The 25,142-nt window shown below is 37.5% G+C and overlaps 1 protein-coding gene across 1 annotated transcript in view; it reads right to left on the bottom strand.

Annotated features, from left to right (window-relative positions):
- The window catches only part of LOC124642978 (protein stum-like), a 75,592-nt gene extending 52,607 nt beyond the window's left edge, over positions 1-22,985 (bottom strand). Inside the window, exons 1-2 of the mRNA XM_047181805.1 lie at positions 22,450-22,985; positions 1,068-1,711 (exon numbers count right to left, since the gene is read on the bottom strand). Coding sequence (XP_047037761.1) covers positions 1,068-1,687 — 620 coding nt within the window. The 5' untranslated portion in view covers positions 1,688-1,711; positions 22,450-22,985. The remainder of the gene's footprint in view (positions 1-1,067; positions 1,712-22,449) is intronic.
- Positions 22,986-25,142: the final 2,157 nt, after the last annotated feature.

The raw sequence follows: 25,142 nt of genomic DNA, 5'->3' as shown, positions 1-25,142 counted from the left end.
AGGGAAATTGAAGCTGAAGAATTCGTTTGTTTCTTTGAACGTGCTAATTTTAGAAACTGTTGGTCCAATTTTTAAGTTTTTTGTACGATATCTCATCGATAGATAAAGGCTATAAGTAGCTAACTTTTTCAGGTGCGGAATTAATGCCCTCGGGACGCGTGAGGCAAGATTGTGAAAGTTAGTTCTTAAAAGAAACATAAGTATTGATATTTTTATTAATTGGTGGTCTGATTAAGGTGCCTAGTTCTCAAAGTGAAATAAAAAACATAGGTAGATTTATATATTAGACCTACATATACGACATAGGTAGATTTTGGTAAATAAATTAAAAACAGACTAGTGCAATCATCTGTTCTCTTTTCAGCAATAAAGCAAGTCAAATTACCATAGTTACCTACGTTCATGTAATGTTATGCATTTCTTCACACACTTTATCATTACTATAACATAAACAATGAGTAACTATGTAAATATGTAAAGCAGAATTTCAAAATCTACATAGCATTTTTGGTAAACATTTTTTTATCAATGACCACCTAAATTATATTTTTGATATTTACCATTCTCAAGTTATTTTTGATTTTGTTTTAATTTACGTTTTCTGTCAAGTCATGTTACCAAAAATAAATACGTAAGTTTATAATATAACATCTCGTAACAAACCTACAGAGTAATTTCAATAAACAATTACATAGAGCCTACACTGTAATTTTAGTTTTTTTGCTGTTTACGTAATTGTCGCAGTTTTTTGGTATATTACGTGAAACTATCGCAACTGTGTATGTAAAAACTGCGGTCATAGTCTAAGATTTAGATAGAAGATTTACCATTTTGTTGTAGATACTACATATTTTTGTTTCATAAATAATTGTTTATTTATTTATAAATTAACACCTTTCTAAAAGTTTTGCAATTTTTTAAAGAAGTGGTCTACTATTATTGTTATTTTTTGCTTTATGAAGTAATTTATTTAGCGTATTTTTATTTAAAAACCGCGCAAAAAAACTAATTTTAGTAATCACCAAAAACCACAACTTTTACCAAAAAATAAAAACAAAACTACTCACGGTTTAGCAGCAGCAACAGGTTCCTGAGCACACTTCACTTCAGCAGACAGCACTGTGAACGCCTCATCCTCCCTCCTCGGCACTGACACGTCAGCCACCAGCCCAGGACTCGCAGACTGTCTCCCGGACAAGTCGAAGTACCGATCCTGGGCGTGAATCAACTGTGTCACCGTGAACGCCGGCGCACCACTCTCATTCACTTTAAAATCGATTTGCGGCCCGAATAACGATTCATCGTATTCCAAACTCAATTTCCGTTTAAAAAATCGATCGTCTTGTATGTCTTTTGAGGGAGAATTATCGTCGCGATTGATAGTAATGTCTAGTTTGTTCGCGCTGTTGAGTCGAAGCGAGCGTTCGGTAGTGAATGCGTATGGAGTGTTGGCTAGCTCCTCCTCGATAGAGTTGTAGCGGCTTCGGAAGAGTGATCGGGGGGTTTCCCCCCCCGAGTCGACGTCGTACTTGCCCCCGAAGAGGTCGTACTGTCCGAATCTGTTGTTGATGGTGTCGAACTTGGGGCCTGTGAGGTCATCGGGCTGGGTCTTGGGGCTGGAAGGCGTGGGGCTCATGTTGATGTGAACTACCCCGTGTTCGTCCTTGTATTTTAGTTTCAGCGCCATTTTTTTTCAGGGTGACATTTTTGCCTGGAATTAGAAAAGTTTGTGAACATAGGTAATACTTTTTGGCAATAGTTGATCAATTTCTATAATTTCTAATTTTAGAAAATATAAAGAGTTATTTTTAGATATTAAAAAGTCATTTTTATTAAAGTTATTTTCGCGGGTTCGATCCCAGGTCAGGCAAGTACCAATGCAACTTTTGTAAGTTTGTAGGTATGTACTTTTTAAGTATATCTTAGACACCATTTTTTTTTTTTGTTTCGGCTGAGGAAAATGCCTGACGCATACACACACCGCCCGGGGAGACGGTGAGGTTATGTGGGGCTTGCACCCACTAAAAACCTCAGCGTTTGTGCCGTCTTCTGCCTTTTAGAGAGGGGCCACGAGGACCAAAGACGACTTTCGTGACCATATCTTAGACACCATGGACTGTGTTTCGGATGGCACGTTAAACTGTAGGTCCCGGCTGTCATTGAACATCCTTGGCAGTCGTTACGGGTAGTCAGAAGCCAGTAAGTCTGACATCAGTCTAAACAACGGGTATCGGGTTGCCCGGGTAACTGGGTTGAGGAGGTCAGATAGGCAGTCGCTTCTTGTAAAGCACTGGTACTCAGCTGAATCCGGTTAGACTGGAAGCCGACCCCAACATGATTGGGAAAAAGGCTCGGAGGATGATGATATTTTTAGATATTAAAATATTATACTCCTTTGCATGGCGCAGTCGGGTAAAAAAGAGAGCGTTTAAAGCTAGAAGGGTTGAGAATTTTAAAAACAATTTTAACATTAAGAAATATTGAAGTTATTAGTGGGCACGTTAAAATATCCTGCTAAAATAACTTCTGACATTTTCGTGAATATAAAACATTGAAATAATACAATGAAGAATATAATATATTCCGTGTTTATAATATTGTAATCAGCAGACTGAAGGAGTTAATCTAAATATAGTATGTTTTATGTTAGACTTAGTAGCCAAGGCTATTTCAATTAATATTTAGATTAAAAATAAATCCTTGTACTGGTACAAAAAATGGCAAGACAAGTCTATAAATAAAGTTGATTCTAAAATTGTGCAAAGTGAATTGTTAGATAAACTACACCAAGTTCTTGAAAAAAACATTATTGAAGGAAAGAATCTACTAACTTGCCCTTAGATATGTACCTACTGGCATTTTAGACGTATTCAGATAAGTAAACAAATAAACTTTATATACCTACTACTTAACATGTTTTGGAATTAAAAATTGAAGTTTTCAACCTTATCACAATAGGTTGCTCCTCATTAAATCTCAATTAATTAATGGTCATCATATATTATTCTGCCGGGCCTATGTTGGGGTCGGTTTCCAGTCCAACGGATGCAGCTGAGTACCAGTGTGCCACAAGGAGTGACTGCCTATCTGACCTCCTCAACCCAGTTACCCGGGCAACATAAATGTTCGCTTGGTAAGATAGATTCGGGTAGGTTCATCTGCTGGCGAAGATAATGAATTCACTTAACAAAAGATGAGTCATTATATAAGAGGCATTGTTGCAACGTGAATCCCACGTCAGTACGAGTAGATGAGTAGGCCTATTTGTGAGTTCCATAATAAATAATTATAATAGCTCAGCTCTTGACGTGGGTGTCAAGGCTATGAAGGGATTGTCTGAGAGTGATGAACTTAGACTTTTTACTTTCAACATGTTTATGTGTTAAGTTGATGAGTTTGTTTGTTTGTTTAATCTGATTTCAGGAACTAGTGGAACGATTTGATAAATTGTTTCAGTGTTAGATAGCCTGTTTACCTAGGAAGTTTATAGGATTAAGATGGATATGCAGAGTAGTTCCCCCAAATACTGGTGAGAGATTTCACCTGCTGAAGGTAATTTATGTAGATATAATGTTGATGCGTTGGCTAGTTTAAAATCTCATTAATATCTGTCTAATTTTTAAATAAATATTGTCTTTGTAACAGCAAAATTATAGTCTTTGTCAACATTGCGCTTTATTCCTAAGAAGACAAGCATAAACAGCAAATTATTGGCGAGATAAATTGAGCCTACAGACGAGTAAAACCGCAGGGCACAGCTAGTGAGGTACAATAACACACTTTCATAATTCAAAGGTAAGCAAGTAGTGTATGTATATTAATTGTTAATTAGTTAATATTTTATATGCATATTATGTAATTCTATCTGTCTGACTGATCTGACTTTTGCACTAAAACTATGGAACCGATTTAAAAGTCTCATACACAGATAGTCTAGTAGAGCCTAGGACATAGGCCACTTTTTACTTTACATAAAAGTTTCCGCGGCCCTGGTACTCACAGGGCTCCAGAAGAAACATGGTGGGTTTAGTCAGTAAGAGTCTGACACTCCCTCACGCTGCACCCACAGCGGGAGTCAACATTTGATAAATTCCCACGTAGAAAGCAGTATTTTTGGTGATTTTTTACCAAATCAACAGAATTACAACATGGTCTTTTATTCTACAGTGACTGTGATGTGCCCTTGTAACTTTATTGTTGCATTTAAAAACAATTATTCAATTAGATGGCTCAACATTCAATAATTGAGAGTTGGCGTAATTGTTATTTCTTTACAGCATTTAATAATTGTTATTTCTTTACAGCATGTATTTATAGCAACAAGTTTCACGCTTTTTAGTTAATCTGATATTATTAACAACAAGCTTCCACCCTCTGTTTCGCCAAAATCAAATGGGAAACTTAAAAATTTCTCGATACATAAGATATCTATACTAGTAGGTAAATAAAGGGGGTGTTAGTACCCTAAAGAACAGATTTGAAAAATTATTTCACTGTTGGAAAGGTACTTTTCCCGAGTAACAAAAAATTTTATGACGGTACGGGCAGTAGTTACCACGGCGCTGGTATAACCATGGGGAAACGGCTAGTCTTGCATAAAAATCATTTAGTTTTTTTACTATGTATACTGATTTTATGAGTATTGGTCCATTTATTTTATCAGAACCTATTTTTGACAAGTAACGTTATAAAACGTTTTAAGTAGGTTAAGGTACCTACTTAAAACGTTTTATAACGTTAAAAATATAATAATTGTAACACATCACAGTTTGCAAACACTAACAAGCAAACTTAACTAATATAACAAACACTAAGCATGACTTGAATAAAAACAATTTATTTATTTTGCAAATCATGTAAGTATTGAAAAACTTCAGCGGCTATAAATACATTTGCGTGAAGAAAACTCTAGTTTAAATAAACTGTCAGAATGATAGCAAGTTATTTCGTTTTCATGAATTATTCATATGACTGGCTAATCGGCAATTATATCTTCTAGCTATTTAGGAGTCAAATTGTAGATTCGTGTAGGTAGTCAAAAATTAAAAGCATTTCGAACGGGCTATTTACGAGCACTTTTGCCAAAAAAAATTGCTTAAGAAATCGACCAAAACATGGATCCTATCAAGTGGAATAAGTAAAAATCTTCATGACCATACTTTCTGAACATTTTGTATGTATATTATTAACCTGTTTATAAAACCAAAAGCATGTAAGCCAAAACTTGAGTTAAAAAATGCATTCGCATGAAATGTACTCTAGTCATCCACACGCACATCTAGTCTTATAAAATCGCAACACAAGACAACTTCACACGTTGATAAGAAAATCAACGTATTGTTTTCAATAACTTTAAAATCTTAGGTTTTTTTACATAAAACATGTCTTTTTATGAACAAAGAGAAATAAACATACTCTTATCTAATAGTAAGAGAAGAAACATAGGTGAGTACAGTATAACATGTCCTGAAAATTAAATTTCCGAAGGTACCCATTTACCTACAAGTGAACTGCAATGCTGAGCAATGACCCGCTGGGTTCAATTGCGTTGATATTAACAAACCTGCCAGTTATTGCTATATGCATTAACAGCGAGCTCTATACATAATAGTTTACATACTTCTGCGGTAAGAATTGGGTGGAGTTAAAGATATGCGAAGCGATGTTTAAAAATAACGCGATGTTTATGTCGTTGTTGAGACAAACGCCCGAGTGAAATGATGGCATGGCGTTGCTGGCAACTACTCCTAATAAACCTGAGTAGTATAGTAGACGGATTATTCTGATACATAAGCCATATTACAGAATCTGTTCAGCTGCTTAACATACATAAACACCCCTTAATAATTTGGATGGGATGATGTTAAATGACAGAATATGAACCATCAGAACAGCACATCAAGCTATGCGTATGCCTACCACTCTGCTTCACCGTAAATGTAAATTAAGTATCTAGGATAAAAGCTGTTTCCATATAAAACTCGAAGTACATATTTATTTCAGCATCTTACTCGCCCTACCTAGAATCATCGTTAAAATCAAAGATTTTCTCTTGAAACTACTAGAGCAAGTAGGACAGCAAAGTCATAATTCAGTCAGTATTATGAAACAGGTTTACTTTTGCCCTAGATCATCCGGACGGATTGTTCCAGATGTTTTTAGATGGAAGAATAAAAAAAATAATCCAAACTTAATTCTCTATGAATGTAAAACTATCTTGAGTGTAGCAATCGCGTCGCTCAGTCTACACCACAAACCTAACTATTAGAACATAACTCAGTGTTGTTATTCCAAGCCGCTAGTGGTCACGCGTTGTTTTTTACTAAACTTCATAAAACGTGTTTCTGATATGCACTTAGGATTAATTATATGGCCTATATGCAGAGGTCGTTGCTTCCATATGCAGCAAGAATTTTATGAACAAAGAAAATATTTTTCATTTATATTTATTTTATTCACAGTTTTCTGCATATTAATCCCTGTTTATGCATGCCTTTTCAATATACATACCAATTTACAAAAATAAAAAAAAGGAAAATTTTAAATTATGTATCAAAAAATTCATCCACATCGCTGTCAACAGGGATCGCACCCAAAGGGCTGGCTGCATTGCCACGCTGAATGGCAATGCATATTCTTTGGCCGAAGTATAGGCCAGGCTTCTGGTCATGAGTGGACTCCACTAATAGCTTGGAAATTTTTAATTTAGTTAAAAAACTGTCAAAGACAAAGGCTAATTGCGCCTTATGAATCCTAATAGCAATTGTCATAACTAGTTCCTCCATGTTTTGGAGTGACTTACAAAGGGGTTGAGGAGGTCTCAACATGCAAATGAAATGAAATAAATAAGTCGAAAACCCCTATTTTAAATCACCATCATAATATGTTCAATCAGTCCTTAACTTGACGCATAGGTACAACTAACAGCCTTCTGCCAACACATTGCTACAACTGTTGACATAGGAACTAAAACAAAAACTACACACATTCGTCAGTCCCAGATATAGCGAGTTTCAACCGGATGAGGACTAACCATGGAGGAAGGAAAGATGAGAGATGTCATAATCCAGGTAGGTCAAGCGCCTTCTTCTAGATCAAATGTGTACGGCGGGCATGACCAAAAAAATGGTAAAGGGCGGGCGTTTTGGGGGCTGTCTTTTGCGACGTTCGGAAAGTGCAGATTTTCAGCCGACTTTGAATAATTGACTTTTGATTTTGAAAACTATCAGATACAAATGAACCAACGAGGCATTCGGGTTTTTTAACATGCTTATATTAGCTTCACTTGTAAGTATGTATGTAAGAAAATCTAAGAATCTTAATTTGACCCACTTCCCAGCCATCGATTAGGAGGAACGATTCGATTTGCACACGCTCTGAGTTCTGATGACAATACATGGCTAGCTAAAAAACGTTGCAGTAACATGTTTTTTCATTTTTTTACTATTTCTTTTTGAGACATATATCAACGATTTTTGGTATTACAAAAAATATTCGGATCCAAAGAAGGCGTATAAGGGCGAAAATAGTAACTTTCCTCGGCCCCAGCACACTCGCATTTTGGAGCGCTACTTTCTTAGGCGATTTTCCGTAATGGCACTTCCTCTCATGTTTCCTTACTCCGTGATACTATCGAGTTCACGACCACCTCTTCAAGTCAGGCTTGGCAGACAGCCAAGAGTGAAGGTCAGGAGGTAAATGAGGATTTAATTCCTATCATGGCACGTCAGGTAGGTGTGGGGCTTATTAATTGTTCTTTTGTTGAAGTGGATCATTTTTGTTTGAAAAAGTCATTGGTTATTTATGGGTATTGGAAAAAATACTAGTCCCTTCTGTGCAAGAACTGGGTCTGACAATCAAGCAATAGATCTTGTCAGTTCGTTGCAGGTATGATACGCACCACACATTTTGTACGTCAATAAAAATAGTCAAGTCCACGTTAGTCGTTAATATATGCCCCTTTCTTTATAGCAAGTTATTGTATGTAACACCCAATGTGCTTGTAATTTACCCATACTGATACAGCACTGACCGCCGTGCCTACATACAGTGAAATCAACGTAGAATTTTGAAAAACGCGTGTGAATGGTTTAAAGTTTAAGAGCGAAGTTTCTAATCCTTCAAACAATTTTCATTTAATTCCACACACACGTAATGTGATATTAAATAGTAAACCGACTGCGGGAAGTGCGTACCCTTGTCCATGACACGAGATGGAGCGATAAGACGGTTTTGAGGAAACTGACCCAAGGACTCGTCCTTGGTAGCCGCCGTGAATTCGCGGCCGGCGACTGCTTTAATATATACTTTGTGTAACGGTGTCAAATGTAGAGCTGTTTTGGTTAATATGAGTGTGGGGAACTTGGTTATATCAATGTCTTACACTTTGGTATTGATCACCACAGTTAAGGATGATTTTGCTTTCCATCTAGGTACTAATAATATAGAGCCGAACTGTTTGTATGTACGTGAATTCTTTCAGCTTTAGATAGTTCATTGATTGAGGAAGACTTTTTATCTGGAAGAGGAGAAGTACGTGGGTGAAACCGCTGCCCTGGCAGAAGCGAGTTAGTATAGTAAAAATGTATAATTCAATACGCCTTCACGATCTTGTGTCTTTTTAAACATCTTATAGATCACTGGATCAAAATCAAGCTATGTATTCCGTAGTAGCCGGAGAGAGTCAGTCCAAACAAATCTTAGTTTATCTTAGTGTAAACTTCTGTCTGTGAATTTGCAAAAAATAAATGAATTAGTCAAAAATCGTTTATGCTACTTTCTTAACGGTGGTGCTACTAAGGATTATCGACATTATCGTCTATCGTTGACTTGATAAATTTCATGTTAAATGGGGATATTACAAATTACAATTGATATGGTATTCTATTATTTTGGAAGCAATTGTACCCACAAAAATAATACTTAAGTTCATTCATCAAATAATTTCCCAAAATTATACAAAAAACAATGGATGACGTCAATTACCATATTCTAATATCCAAAAGACAACAGTTCACTAACCCAGTATTAAACAAAGTTTTGCGAAACAATAATTATGGGCATTAGTTCGAAGGTGACATTATAATAAGGTTTCATGTCGACTCAACATAAAGATATGGTGCTTATGGGCTTGCGGCGTTGTTATTTGGTTCACCAACTTGCTTGGTTTGGTTGGTTGGGAAGTAGGATGAAGATTGAGACGTAGTAGGGTCTTAAAATAACTAAATGTATGTATTTAAAAGAGGAACTGTACCGCACTTTTAAATATACAAGAAACTTCAGGATTCTCATAATAACTTCATCTGTAGGGAATTTTACATGTCAGTCAGTTTAATACCCTGTGCAAAATTATAATAACTGTGACGAATGCTGTTCGGTAAGTAGATATACCTATTTGAGCATGCAAAAGACGTTGGGCTATTCTTAGTTCTTTAGGAAGGATTTCATAAGAGCTTAGGAAAAACGAGGGAATTGGCTACCTATTATATCTATACTAATAGTAGTGAAAGAAAGCGAAAGTGAAATATACTGTGACATTCCACTACAAGTGTATTGTGTAGTAGTGAAAACAGAACTTAATAATAACAAGTGGTTCTCAAGTTATAACCATCTTTCGATTGCAAGTTTTAAAAATACCCTAACGATCATAAAGAAGAACACTGTGTTAATTAGTTGGAAAGAGTCGCGATCTGTGTCGCTCTGTGTCCGACAGCGCAGTAGCTCCGCCCACTGTACACGGTGGCGCTCGGTGTCCGCTAGTTGGAAAGGATCGCATCCTGCGTCGCGCTGTGTCACCTCACCGTGCAACGCTTGGCGTTACACTCACATATCCACATATTTTTGATTGATAATTCAAAAATACATAATGGAGAAAAAGTGCGGCGCTTGCAGTTCAACTATAACAGATAACTTTTTTATGGAATGCTCAAATGAAAAATGCATGAAGGGGTATGATTTGAACTGTCTCAAAATTAACCTGGATGCTTTTAAAACATTTACCCTAGCATATAAAAAGAAATGGGTATGTCCGGAGTGTGTTTGCTTAAACCCAAAGCGCGGAAATGTAAATACTCCAGTTAGAGGGGATGCCACCAGACTACACGCAACCACGACACCTGATAATGTGAACACTCAGCGAGGTAGCCGGGTCCAATTCTCGCCGACAATTTCAAGGGACATAGATTCCCTGTTGCTGGATGAACTTAGGCAGTTTCGATTGGAGGTTATGGCCCGCTTGGACTCTCAGGCCAACGCGATTACGCTCATGCAAGATCAATATATGCAAACAAAAAATGATCTGGACAAATTAGTTAAAATAATGACGGTAATAGAAGAAAAAATCAACCTTCAATTGGCTCGCAATATCCAATCTCAAACATCATCCACCATCGTACCACCACCGAAAGAGGCGTCCACTAGCTCTCATTCTACATTAAAATTTGCTGAAGCCGTTGGTCAAAATAAAACCAAAAAACCTAAAAAAAATAACGATAACCATCTAACAGCCGAAATCCATAATGCAAACAAGCGTGGGGCCACGAAATCTGCTACTACGGTACTTGAAACACAGGCGAGTTATACTGGCCCTCCAGACTCTGTTAAACAGTCGGAGCAGGAAGAAGAAACTGGCTGGACTACTGTACAATATAAAAAACCTAATCGTTTGTCTAAAAGTGTGACTATTGGAAGAAATACGGAAATTAAAGGGATTGTGGCTATGGAAAGAATGAAATATCTGCATGTATGGCGCTTACATCCGGAAACCACACAAGAAGCTATGACTGATTACATAAAAAGTCTGTGTGGGCCTGACGCGCCTATGAAAATTGAGAAGATCAAGCATAGAACAGCACGAGATTACTCATCTTTTACTATAGGCGTATCCGAAAAACACTATACCTTGTTGAATAATGCGGAAGTATGGCCACTAAACGCTGAATTTAATGAATGGATTTGGTTTCGGAAACAATCAAATAGCCAGTTCTATAAGTAATAATGTAATTGAAATATATTACCAAAATGTAAGGGGTCTACGCACTAAGCTGGATTACTTTAGAAATAATCTAATGGCCTCCGCCTCGGACTTATTCGCAATTACTGAATCTGGCTGCAGTGAATCTATACAAGACGCGGAAATTATTCCACCAGGATATAATATATTACGATGTGATCGAGCGGATGGTCGAAAGCAAGGCGGCGCGCTTCTAGTGGCCACACACCGGTTCGAGCTGCGACAACTTCCTATCTTGGACGCGTCAATAGACACTTGTGTCTTCGAACTGGTTTGTGCAACGGTACACTTAAATAAACGTTTTTTATTTGTGTGTTGTGTTATCTATATTCCGCCAGGTAGCTCAGAAAATGATTACATGTTATTATTTAGAATAATAGAAAAATTGTGCGATAAGTATAGAGAAGTTATTGTAATTGGCGATTTTAATTTGTATTCTTGTCCTGCTAATATTAGTAATTATTACGAATGCTTTTTGTCATATTGCGAATTCACTCAAAGTAACACAGTACATAACCATTTAGGCCGTCAGTTGGATTTGGTCCTGAGTGCAGGCATTAGCGGGGGGGTGACAGTGGCGGCGGCGGATGAGACGCTGGTGCCGGTAGACGCGTACCACCCGCCACTAGCGGTAAGCGTGCGCCCCGCCGCAGCCCCACCGACACCCGCCGTCACCCGCGATTCTAGTACTCACCATAGTAGACCACAGTGGAATTGGAATAAAGCTGATTTTCAATTGTTATATTCTAGGATTCTTTCCATTGACTGGAGCATGATGTATGGAATGCATGATTTAGAAGAAATGTTGAACTTCTTTTATGATAATATTAATTGTACTATTAATGAATGCGTACCCCGTAAAAAGCTTTGTAGTAGAAATTTGCGGTACGTTTACCCAGTATGGTACACAAGTGATATAATAACAAATATACAAACTAAAGCCAGACTTCACAAAAAATTCAAAAAAACGAAGTTGGATAGTGATTATTATAAATTTGCGGAATGTAGAACTCGTATAAAAAAGTTAATAGAAATCGCGCATATAGAACATAAAAATAAAATTCAGTGTCAGTTTGTAAAGGATCCGAAATTATTTTGGCAGTACATTAGATCTAAAAGGAAAACACTTAGTAAGCAGAGTATCATAAAAGAAGGTCAACATCTGTCAGATGATGAGTGTGCAAGGCAGTTTGCAGAATTTTTTGAGTCTGTGTACAGCAAGGAACCACCCAAATTAGACGCGTGCGCTGCGCTGGCGGAGGCCGGCGCAACCAGTGCACGGGTACACATTGAGACACTCAGTCTCGCAGAAGTCCAGCAGGCGCTTAGGAGTCTCAAGCCAAAATGTTCGTCTGGCCCGGACGGTATACCAGCGTTCCTGTTTCGAGACTGTGGGAGAGTTCTGGCGGAGCCATTACATCACATTTTCAATGCATGTTTAGAACAAGCAACGTTCCCTCATAGGTGGAAGATCACGCGCGTTGTTCCAGTTCCTAAAGGAAAACCAACTTCAGATACCTGTAATTATAGACCGGTCGCTGTACTCGCCACACCTGCTAAAGTACTAGAGTCGGCTATTCAGCGCTCCGTTCAGGAACAAATGCGTGCGCGTCTGTCGGATGCGCAACATGGATTCAGGCCAGGACGCAGCACTGCTACAAACCTTATTAACTTTATGATACAGGTGGTGCCGGCAGTGGACTCGGGGATACAGGTGGATGCTGCGTACTTTGATTTTAAAAAGGCGTTCGATACGGTGGATAATGACATCTTGTTAAGAAAGCTCGCGAAGGTTGGATGTACACTACCTCTACTAAAGTTCTTCGCCAGCTATATGAAAGATCGTCAGCAATACGTCGACTACAATGGCTGTGTATCTCAACCGTATTACACGAGATCGGGCGTGAGCCAGGGCAGCAATGTAGGGCCTCTAGAGTTTATTATAATGATAAACGACTTGCCAGAAGTTGTCAGACATGGATCTTGTTTATTGTTCGCGGATGACCTGAAATTGCTGCTCGAGGTTCGGGATCACGCGGATTGTGAACGACTGCAGGATGATATCAACAGAGTGGTCGAATGGAGCAATGACAACAAACTGCATTTTAATGTTGCTAAATGTTTGGTGATGTCGTTCACTCGCTCGCGGACTCCTTTGAGTTATCAATACAAGGTTGAGGATGTGCCGATGCAACGGGTGTCTCAGGTACGAGACTTAGGGGTAGTCTTCTCTCAGGAACTAACCTTCCGTGAGCATATCAATAAGATATGTAAGAAGGCATACAGAAACCTGGGTTTCGTACTCAGGCAGTCGCAGGGGTTCACCAACCTAACGGCACTTAAGGTATTATATGACGCATTAGTCAGAAGTCACCTCGAACATAGTGCATTTATCTGGGCTCCTCATGAGGCAAAATATAGCGGTATGTTGGAACGCATCCAAAATAAATTTACCAGACACTTGTACTACAAGCTGTATGGAGTATATCCATTGTTTCCATTGATGTACCCTACACTATTCGTTTTGGGTATGGTAGGGTATAACACTTTAAGGGTGCGACGGGAGTTTTCACTCGTAGCGTATGTGGTGAAGCTGTTACGTGGCATGGCGCATAACCCGGGGGTGCTGCGGCACCTGCAGCTATGCGTGCCCGACCGGTACGTGTGGAGGCGGCGACGCCCACCCCTGCTCGCTGTGCCTGCTGCCAGGACCAACCTAATGGCAAGAACTCCCCTCACTAGAGCCATACGTGTGGTCAATCATATTCATGAGAGGGTTGATGTATTGTGGTGTGACTTGAGTGAATTCGCTAAAGTTGCATTATATATATTAAGTTACTTAGATTAAGAATTAAGTCTGAAAACTATTTTTATAAGGTGTACATTTAGGATTTCGTTTGTAAGGCCATTCTGTCGCATTGGATCATAGATCTGTAATGATAGTTTTTAGGTAAGATTAAATAAATAAATAAATAAATAAATAAATAAAAAATAATATAAAACTGAGAAGTTTGCTTGTTCATTTGCTTAAACTTTGCTTAAATAAATCATCGAGGAAAGCTACAGACTACTTTTTATCTTGGTGCGCCAATGACAAAGTTCCTACGGAACATATTATGTGAAACTAAAAAGTAAAAGAATGATGATAGTAACATTATTTAATTAGTGAACAATCTCTGCCGTCAGATGGCGCCACTAGTACGAAGTTAATGAATAGCTGTGGAACCTCGCTAATTACTACAATCAATCACGCGTCCTTGTTAACTTTGCTGAAATTTCGCTATTTACATATATACCTCTATATACATATGTAGGTTTATTTGACTTGTTTATTTTTGTTCACGATTGGGTTTCGCGAATTTGGCACAGCAGTTCATTAAGGAGTTATAATTTTCTACTGACATAGGTGTAGGTTTGCTAAGTTGATTTAATAAGTTCTCAAAATGTTTATTATTCGCGGTTTTGGATAAATAACGCGTAATTTGCGTTTGTTAAGAAACTCACGCCAATGGAGTATATAGATAGACTTGCTGTTGTCAGCGGTTTCAGCCGAATCCCGTAGGAACTACTACGCACGCCCGAATAGAAAGTAGCCCAAAGTTTTCTTCGATACGTAGCCTATCTAAGTACCTAACAGTGAAAGAATTTCTCAAATCAGCCCAGTGGTTTCTGAAATTAGCGCTTTCAAGCCAACAAGCCAAACAATCTTCAGCTTGATACCTAGTATTAATGCCTATAGATTTAGGTACAATAACATCTCATTTGGTCACATTTACACAATCCCAGATTATACCTACTAATATTATAAATGCGAAAGTGACTGTGTCTGTCTGTCTGTCTGTTACGCTTTCACGTCTACACCACTAAACCTATTTTAGTAAAATATGGTACAGAGATAGAGTTGACCGTGAGAAAGAACATAGGATAGTTTTTATCACGAACTTTTTAAGAATTCTCTTGGAAACGCGATATAACCGAACTCTACGCGAGCGAAGCCGTGGGCGGAAGCTAGTTTAGAATATTTTTTTCAGATTCTCCTGCGAAAATATTCTAAGCAACTATAAAATCCAATTAAATGCCCTCTAATCGATGTTTTGAAATCGAGTCAGTGTTAGCAGAAATCGAATGAATACTTAGTTATTCCCGGTAAAGCAGACATTTGATTGGTTACCGGCTAGTGGTGAGCGAATGTTTGTCGAGTGCAGTAGTACCGATAGTACAGTGCACGTGTTATCGATCCGAAATGGACTGAGTGTGGTAGCGATAGCAGATTAAACTGTATCCCTCTTAGTAATAAATACGGAGTAGGGTTAATCCAAGTTAAACTGGAGAAAATGTGTGGTTATTCCTTTCTCATTCCTTGGTGTAACTCTAATCGGTGTATTAATATAAGAGGGTGAAAGTTTTTAAGGTTGGTAAAAATTTAAATGGAATCTTGATGAGTTCCTAAATAACTATGATGTGTCTGTTTTTCAGTGTTGTTTCTTAATTGAATTATAGAAGTATATTTTATTGTTATAGCCCAAAACGTCTTTGTACATGCGTCTCATCAAGTCAAAATATACCTACAGGTTTTTATACCTATGCTTTACAAATAATACACGACTTTGACATCGAAAAATCTTTTTTTTAAATGAAAAGAAGAAAGCTTGTAAAGGATAAAAGGTTTTTTATGTTTTTATTCCTGCTAGAATTCAATTTGTTTTTAACATGTCGTATAGAAAACTTTTTCGCTTGTACACAATTAAAATGATTACTAAAATTAGGTTTTTTCTATGATTTTCAATGTCACCATGTCTTATGTCACCTTGTCACCTAAAAACCTAAAGAATTACTACTAAATAATATTATAGCATGACCATCACTATACTTATTCTTTCAAAGTCAAAGTCAAATGATTTTATTTCGTTTAGGCCTTTACAAGCACTTATGGACGTCAAAAATATAAGTATAAGTTTGTTGTATGTACGCATGTTTGTTCCTCTTTCACGCAAAAACTAGAGGATGAATTTTGATGAAACTATGCATTAAAATAGCTTATATATCAGAATAACAGATAAGCTACTATTATCCGTGTGTGGGAAGTCGTTCCCTCGGGACGTGAGTAAAACCACTATCAAGAGCAAGTTGACAATAATAACAACGAACTCCATGCATTATATTTTGCTAACCTCATCAATACCTACAGTTTCTATAACATAACAAGTTCAAGGGTTTCACAAGGATATTGTAAATATTTTTGTTGCTTTAGTTAAAGTCAATATACCGACCCTGACTTATGAGGTATGAAAGTAGGAACGTGTATGAAATAATTTATGTTTTGTTAAGAACTGTGGTTATAGCTCATTTTTTCTGCATTAGAGATAGAGAAGATGAAATAAATTACTGCTTCTACATTAATACAATTTCATATGATTTAAAACAGCTATCAAAAGATTTTTGGCAATGTTCAACTTTTCTGTTACGATATCTGAATAAGCTGAGTTAGACCGTTTTCCGTTTCGTCAAAAAGCCCTGAACCTACATATGTACATTGTTGACCTTACTCATCCTTTGTAGCGTTTCCACTTATATCAATTTTCTATCCAAATAAATAAATAGAATAATCTAGAAATCTAAAAATAATCTAGATTCTAAAAAGAAATTCACATAAACTGACTAACGTCTCTGCGGACGCTACTCATGACGCGGCGCTATCAAGTTCAGTGACTCACGGAGTCGAAAGCTGACTCAGTACTACTGTGGGAGACCACTCATATACACTTATTGTTTAACTGGCGCGAGGGTTGAATGTTACCACTTTGGGGGTTTACGGGTGGTTGAAGGGGTGTTATAGAATTCTGCGATGACATGGTCTTCTTGCTAGAGGATGAGACTTTGGGTTAGTATCTTAAAGAAGTTGGAGAAAAGTGAAGAACAGTTTAAGGGGGTTGACTTAAATGGGCTTTAATATGGGTTACAACCAGTAAGAGACACTGTAGGTTGGAAAGGAAGAGTGGTATGGTTTTGTAATCACTACATAGTATAAAACAAAGTCGCTTTTTCTGTCCCTATGTCCCTTTGTACGCTTAAATCTTCAAAACTACGCAACCGGTTTTCGTCCGGGGCCTACCTAGTCTACAGGAGCCGTCTAAAAAAGCTTTCTAAAGTTAAATGAAAAACTGCATCGCCTGCTGGTCAGTTGTTGATTAAAAATTAAAACATGAAAGATGGGATTTTTTCAGCCTGAAAAATTTATATTTAGCGTATAATTTGCCATGATTACAGCGAAATATTTCATTCGCCGCGACGGTCGAATGCAATATGACTGCATTTAATTAACATAAAATATATGCCTAATTACTTTTATGATGCACCAAAAAAGTTTTAGGTCAGACATGAAACGTACGTTCCAACCTATATGAATATTTTGTTATTAGCTTTTAGCGGCGGCTGTACTCAAAATTAGAATATTCTATATTCAGATTAGGCCCGCGGTTTAGGCTCTGAGCAATTTTACACACGAGTAATTTATAGGATTGCAAAGATGTTTAATTTTTTGACAAACAGGCCATTCTAAGTACTTTGATTGACTGGTTAATTAAATAATACAATCAATTGGTTTTACAAAAAAATCAGCAAAAGAGTTTATTAGGAATCTGTAAGTTAGAAGATCATCGCTAGTCTTGCCGCGTAGAAAAAATAATATTATCAGCAATATTTTCGAACACAATCCGTATTATAATTAAATTTGACTAAGTATAGCATAGCTATGATTAATAGTGTAACAGATAAGGTAGCTCGCATGTAGGACAAGCCTGTCAGCGCGTCGATAGGAATGACTTGTCGAATATCAAGTAGGATAGTCAGAGTAGATAGTGCTACTAATGTATGTATAATAGATTTGAGAATAATTTGCTGTTTACAGATATCGACGCCTCAAAATTAAAACTGTAAGTGTAAAAATCTTAACTTTTCAGGCGGGAGAAAAAGGATGGGTATTTTTTGCGATTTCCTTCCTAGAAAAGACTGATATGGCTACTTTCGCTTTTATAATATTGTCAGTAAATGTTGAATACCCAGAATTAGGTATATACAGAGCTACTTATTCATTTTTAATGGCAAGTGAATGTAATTTTATAAACAAGGTACATGACACTAGCCGGTGCATCGGCATGTGCAGTGCGCATGCGTGCAGTTACACGTGTTACCGTGTAATGCGACGTTCACACGCGCGCCGCGCAGCCCGGCGGGCTGCCTGGCGGGCTGCGCGGCGTGCAGCCCGTCGCGGGCAGGCGGATATTCAAGCTGTTCACACGCGCGCCGTCGTGTCAGTCAGTGCAAGAATGGCGAGCAGCGAGGATCTCGGTGTTGTTGCTGTCATAGCCTTTGGGTTAACTTATTTTTATTGGAAAAAGAATCAAAATGATGAACGACGTTAACCATTCCGCCATGTTGTAATTTCCGATCGTAGCGACTTTCTTAGAACGTTTAGTCGTCACGAAAGCGCAGGAGAGACTGACTGCCCGCGCGCGTGTAAACAGTCGCCGGGCGCCCGCACATTCATCCTTTGAACTTTGCCAAAAAACCGACACTCGCCCGGTTCGCGGCATTCACGGGCACGGGCGCGTTCACGGGCTCGGGCGTACCGTTTACACGCTCGTGAACGTGACTGTGCCCGTTGAATGTTGATTTGAACGCGCGCGTGTGAACGTACCATAACAGACGCATCTGCCGTGACCTTCAGTTTCGTGAATTACAGCAAACTGCACTTCCTACTGCCTGAATCTATCAATCATCCGCGTCCATGCCACACCTGTCTAGCCGTTTTCAATGTTGGGGTTAGCTTGCAGTCTATCTGGATGCAGCTGAGTACCTTATGTGCCACATAGAGCGTCTGCCTATCTGACCTCTTTAACGCCCCTTGGTAAGACTGGTTGTTAACGTTTTTGCAAATCTATCTCGTACTCTTGTACCTACCTACAACGTGTCATCGAGGTATGGCCAAAAAATAGGTAACACAACATTTAATTCCGTTCAATAATTTTGGCGTGAAAGCGCATTTACGGTATAAATAAAGCAATAGCAAGTACCTACTACATATTCAAGAAAAGATATTTTGACTATAGGTATTAAAAATATTCTCAGTAAAAGCGTTAGATTGAGTTAACAAGTGCACAGTCAATTAAAAAGTTTTTAGACACAAGCAAGTGAGCAAGGTCGTCTGTAACATTGACAAACTGCCCTGCAGCCTACAGCTAATTACTTATTTACTTCACAACTTACTTGCGTTTATTATTCAAGAAAAATATAAGTTTATTTCCTCCTCCTTTTTCAAACCATGTTATAATTCATCATCAGCCTTTTTTGTCTTCCCACTGCTGGGCTGCGGCCTCCTCTCACAAAGAGAAGGATTGAGCATTAATCACCAAGCTTGCTCAATGCGGGTTAATAGAACTTATAATATGCTTCAAAGTTAAATAATATAATGATCAATGCCAAAAAATAAACATTAACCGTCTTACCACAAAAACTTTTTAACGTCATTTTAACATTTGTCTAAAAAAATGTTAGATTTTAACGTTGAAATAAGGTCCATTTTGCAGCTTTTTTTATACAAGTGTTTGGGACATGTTTAAGTTTTTTTAGTAAGACCATAAGTAGAATAATTGAAAAATATGACATTTTAACTATTGTCTTCATAATTAAATAATATATTAATCTAAGGAAAGGGTTACAACAAAACATGTCTTTCAATTTGTACCTAAAACATGTTCAAAGGATCTCGTAGCAAAATGGCTACGAAGTGCTACGACGCGTAGCAAGTTTATTTACGATCAAGGTTAGGTTAGGTTGTTAAAATACGAATATAAATTAACTGAACATGTTTGGATAGTGTTTAAAAAAATAAAGGTTTAATACTTTATTTTTGTTAATCTACTAATATGCGAAGTAAACTAACTGCCAAGACTTCTGCGTCTATAGATATTTGTAGGACAGAAGCTTTTTATTCGGGCGGAGGAATTGGTTGTCTCAGGAAGCGAGTGAAACCGCTGGTAGAACCTAATAATATAACAGTAAGAACGATCTTCAACATCAAGACAGACTTACGGGTTTTCCCAACTATGTTGAGGTCGGCAACCAGCCTAACCGAATGCAACTGAGTACCAGTATTTTACCAGGAGCGACTGCCTATCTCTCTTCAATCCAGTTGCCATGGTTAGACTTTCTGGCTTGTACTATCCGTAATGACTGCCAAAGATATTTAAATGACAACATGATACTAGTATTATTCGAAGCTGAATAGTTTATTTGGTTAATTATCTTCTTTATTTCGTTTCATTCTTAATTAATCAATGTTACGTTATTGCAGCGTACATTAACCTCTAGTTTGGTCTGATTTGGAAAGCTCTGAATAGATACATATATAATCTATTACTATGTTAAATGGAACATCAAAAAAGCTTTAAAAAATTAGATACGTCACGTTAGTAGTTGCTTTAAGACGCGAGTAACGCCGCGCGAAATAGCTAGCTACTCAAATTAATTCGTAAAACGAATTGGCTAGCTTTTAAATTTTCGCCTTGAGCTTGGACTAAAGTCTAGACTTTTAGTCAATTGCAAGTCCTACAAGGTTATGTGAACAGCGTGTTAGTAATTTAACGTAATAAACTAGCCTTTTTCGCGGATTCGCTTGTATTTACAACAATTAAGTACACAAGTTACTGAAAAACAAAAAAGCCCTAGGTACGCATGCCTCCAGGTCTTTCTATATTTTAAACCTGGTAGGTATTTTTAACCTGGCGGGCATTGATAAAAAACATGTAAGCTTCTTTCCATGATCTATAATAAAAAGTTTGGTTATTTGAACATGCGAATATCAGGAACATACTGAACTGATTTATATATGAAAAATATATATGAATATGAAAAACCTTTATCTAGAACAGTGGTTCTTAACCTTTTTGACATGAGGGACCACTTTACTAAAGTTTGTCTTGCCGGGGACCACCTCATCGGTTTACCTAAATTAGCACTCATTTCTTTATTATGTATCAAAAAAAATATCTGAATTTTTGGGTCAGTTCTACTCAAAGCTAAACGCATGTCGGCAGTTGTGTGCAAATACAATTAAAGAAAAACTTGCCTATGTAGTTTCCAATGCGCGAGCGAAGCGAGCGCGAAATTTTTATTGGACTTAAACCAAATATTACGTAAAATGTAGCCCAAACGTACTTAACTTTTTATTTGTTGACAAATGCAAAAATAAGGGCATATAGTTTCTGAATACGCGAGCGAAGCGAGCGCGCAAAATTTATCGGACTTAAACCAAATATTACGTAAAATGTAGCCCAAACGTACTTAACTTTTTGTTTGTTGACAAATGCAAAAATAAGGGCATATAGTTTCTGAATACGCGAGCGAAGCAAGCGCGAAAATTTATCGGACTTAAACCAAATATTACGTAAAATTTAGCCCAAACGTACTTAACTTTTTGTTTGTTGACAAATGGCAAAATATGTATATAGTTTCTGAATACGCGAGCGAAGCGAGCGCGAAATTTTTATCGGCCTTCAACCAAATATTACGTAAAATTTAGCCCAAACGTACTTAACTTTTTGTTTGTTGACAAATGCAAAGGTAAGGGCATACGGTTTCTGAATACGCGAGCGAAGCGAGCGTGAAATTTTAATTCTTTTTTAAGACTTAAAACCAAAATTACGTAAAATGTAGCCCAAACATACATTTTCATGAATGGGGGGACTAGGTACGACACACCCGATACATGTACGTCCATGCGAAAACCCCCGCTCGCAATTACAAGTCGATAAAAATTAAGTTAGATAACGTATAGCAACGTCGTCAAAGCTAAGCTTCGCGGACCACTTGGAATGCCTCCAGGGACCACCAGTGGTCCGCGGACCACCGGTTAAGAACCACTGATCTAGAACATTTATCTAGGAAGTTTTTATCTGGGTATGTGGAATAGTTTATACGGAATATTCGTGAAAGCTTGTTCCCTTCATAGTGTCTATTAAAATAGGACTATTCATGATTTAAATATTAAAAGCTTCACGGAGTTGTGGGTAAAGAAAACGGACTTAAAAAACCTAAAAAAGGAAGAGGTGTTATATATTATATAATGTGCGTAATCGGCGGCAAAATTCAAGATTATCCGAGTGTTTTAAGGAAATAAAATCTATTTCTGTAAATGGTAATATTACAAGCATAAAAAATTAAACGTTAACGTAAAATATTACCTGACCAATAAGAACTTATTTATGTTTTTAGGATTGAAAGATAAAATATGACCCTTGAAAAAGTGGAGCACGGAACTACTTGGTAGCTATACTCATAACAATATTGTTTGAGTTCTAAAAATACAGGTTTTACGTAGATAACACACACGACATCTATTTTTTGCAACAATTAATGTAACTGTATAAAACGAGACTTACTTAATATTAATTTAAATCCAATTTAAGGGCACACACCACACACTAAAACAGTATTTTTTTATTACAAAACAATTATTCCAAGTCACTAGTTCACATTTTTGCTAATATTTTACAAAAGCACACATTTAGAACGTCATCATTTCAATTTTATTTTGAACACGTAATATAAAACGTAAATTGCCACCATTTTTAATTTTCTGGCGCGAAAATAAATCGTTGCTGTCATTTTTGAATTTCGAACCCACGCACACACACACACACATAAAATTAATATAACAGATTGAACATTGTTTCCTTGTGAAAAAAGTACACATGAAGGTTAGATTTTAGTTTCTCGGCCATGATGCGAAAATTTTGCATATTCAACACTTTGTACATAAAAAAAATTATATTAGAATATTAAAAACACTGGATTGGTTGTTGGCATGATTTTTTTGTAATTTTTTGTTAAAAAATAGTTGTTTATTATTGTTTTGTTTTTAGTTTCTAAGGCTACGCTATGTCTTGTAAGGCAGTTGTGTTACAACTGACCATTGTGTGAAGAAATGGGGGGGATTGTGGGGTGGCGTCGGGGGGGGCGCCGTTAATCACATGGGGTGGAATAATTTTGTTTTTTAATTACGCCAAGGTGCGTTCGGCAGCGGATTTTACTGTTATTGGTGGTATTTTAGGTTACGATGTCATGTTCAGAAATACGTAGTGTGTGATGATTTTATCCGGCGCCGAAAGGAATGAGGGCAACATGTTTTTACTCTATTTTCATTCTAATTTGGAATAAAAAGTATTTTTGTTAATTTTATTATGAAAAAACAGTTTTACATATTCTATACTTTTTTTTTTGGAATGAGTTACAATACTAAGTTAATTTGAATAAAGCCAACCTTGTGTTAGTACATGTGGCTATTGAAATAATTTCATTAATTAAGAGTTTAGCGTACATTACATGTGTGGCATATTGTTAGGCGATGTTAGAAACGTGCGAGGCTACCGCATGCTGGGAGTTTATTTGCTAATGTCTCATCTATGTTTATAATAAGCTTGAGGAGATGAGCAGGGATGAAGGCAGTTTGTAAAAATGGAAATATGTTGTGAAGTTGTGGGTGACACTGATAGCTTGTTGTAAAAAAAAAAATGTTGCTTGTTTGCAAGATTTTTTTTCGTTCTGAAAGTTTCAGGATTTTCTCAATTACGTAAAATTTATCCTCACTGAGAAAAAAAGGTTAATGCTGACCACTGTACAATTAAATGGTTGTAGTTCATCCAAAGCATTACATGATGATGCAGAAGATCTAAAAAGATCTGAAGACCTAAAAACTGTCTTTACTAATATTACACATGCAAAAGTAGGTAATTAACTCTGTTTGTCTGTTTGATTTTACATATGCCTATGTGTCCGTCCAGCTCAATGTACTCCGATAATTTAGGGTGCGCGAAGTAGTTCCCTCAGAACTCGAGTAAAACAGCTAGTTGGACAATAAAACGATTTCTTAAATGGTCAATATAAAGCCCAAACGGCTAAACGAGAAACATTCAATAAAGTTGTTCAGTACAAGCGGTTCCATCCTTCAACACAAGGTTTTATACAGTGACCGTGAACACGGCGTTATTAGAATATATTACTTTTATACACTGGATTTCGAGCTTTTTTTGTTAGTAAATTACTGGTGTAAGTAAGTAGTTAGCTAGTAAGCAAGTTAGTAGGCACAACTAGTATTACTTTGTTAATGTAATGTAAGAATTTGAGATTTTTACTAAACAGACTAGGACCTGCAATATTGAAGATTGATACTATAGCCGTATACCATTTTCGTGGGGTTTAACTCGCTTTCTATGAAACTACTGTTTGTACCGGGATAAAATATAGCGCATGTTACTCGGGAAGAGTGTAGCTTTCCAACGGTGAAAGAAAGAGAAGAGAAGAACACGGAAGGGGTTTCCATCTAACCTTATACCTAAGCAGACTGTTTTCCATAAAGGCTCCGAAATTCCTGGGACGACGGCGAAACTGTGTAAAACAGCTGTATTTCATCATCATCATCATCAGCCTATCGCAGTCCACTGCTGGACATAGGCCTCTCCAAGTGCACGCCACTGAGATCGATTTTCGGCTTCTCGCATCCAGCTCCTGCCAGCCGTCTTGCGCAAGTCATCACTCCACCGTGCCTGAGGACGTCCTACACTACGTTTGCCGAGGCGCGGTCTCCACTCTAGAACTCGTTTACCCCAACGGTTATCGGTTCTTCGGCTAATATGGCCAGCCCACTGCCACTTCAGCTTGCTGATTCGGTAGGCTATGTCGATGACCTTGGTTCTCTGACGGATTACCTCATTTCTGGTTCACTGACGGTACGGCTGGTCCACAAGTTTAAAGTCGCTCAGCGGGCTATGGAAAGAGCTATGCTCGGCGTTTCTCTGAGGGATCGCATCAGAAACAGCTGTATTTAATAAAGGTTAATGTGCTTTAAAAGCCTATGTTACTCGAAAGCTTAAGTAGTAATTCAGCCATAGAAATACGTTTAGGTCCAAGATAAATTAGTGTGATTCAGCACCAACAGAAGCATAGTGAGTAATGTGCTAGCAGGGTTGCCGACCCTACAACCGAGTAGGCAGTGCGTATATACGTATGTCGTACCATAGTAGACTTGCTCATTTCATGAAATGCACGATACAGCTCGATAAAGAAACAAAATATA

The sequence above is a fragment of the Helicoverpa zea genome, chromosome 26, assembly GCF_022581195.2.
Source record: "Helicoverpa zea isolate HzStark_Cry1AcR chromosome 26, ilHelZeax1.1, whole genome shotgun sequence".
Lineage (NCBI taxonomy): Eukaryota > Metazoa > Arthropoda > Insecta > Lepidoptera > Noctuidae > Helicoverpa > Helicoverpa zea.
The sequence above is the reverse complement of the archived record's forward strand: the minus strand, read 5'-3'. Positions and strand labels throughout refer to the sequence as shown.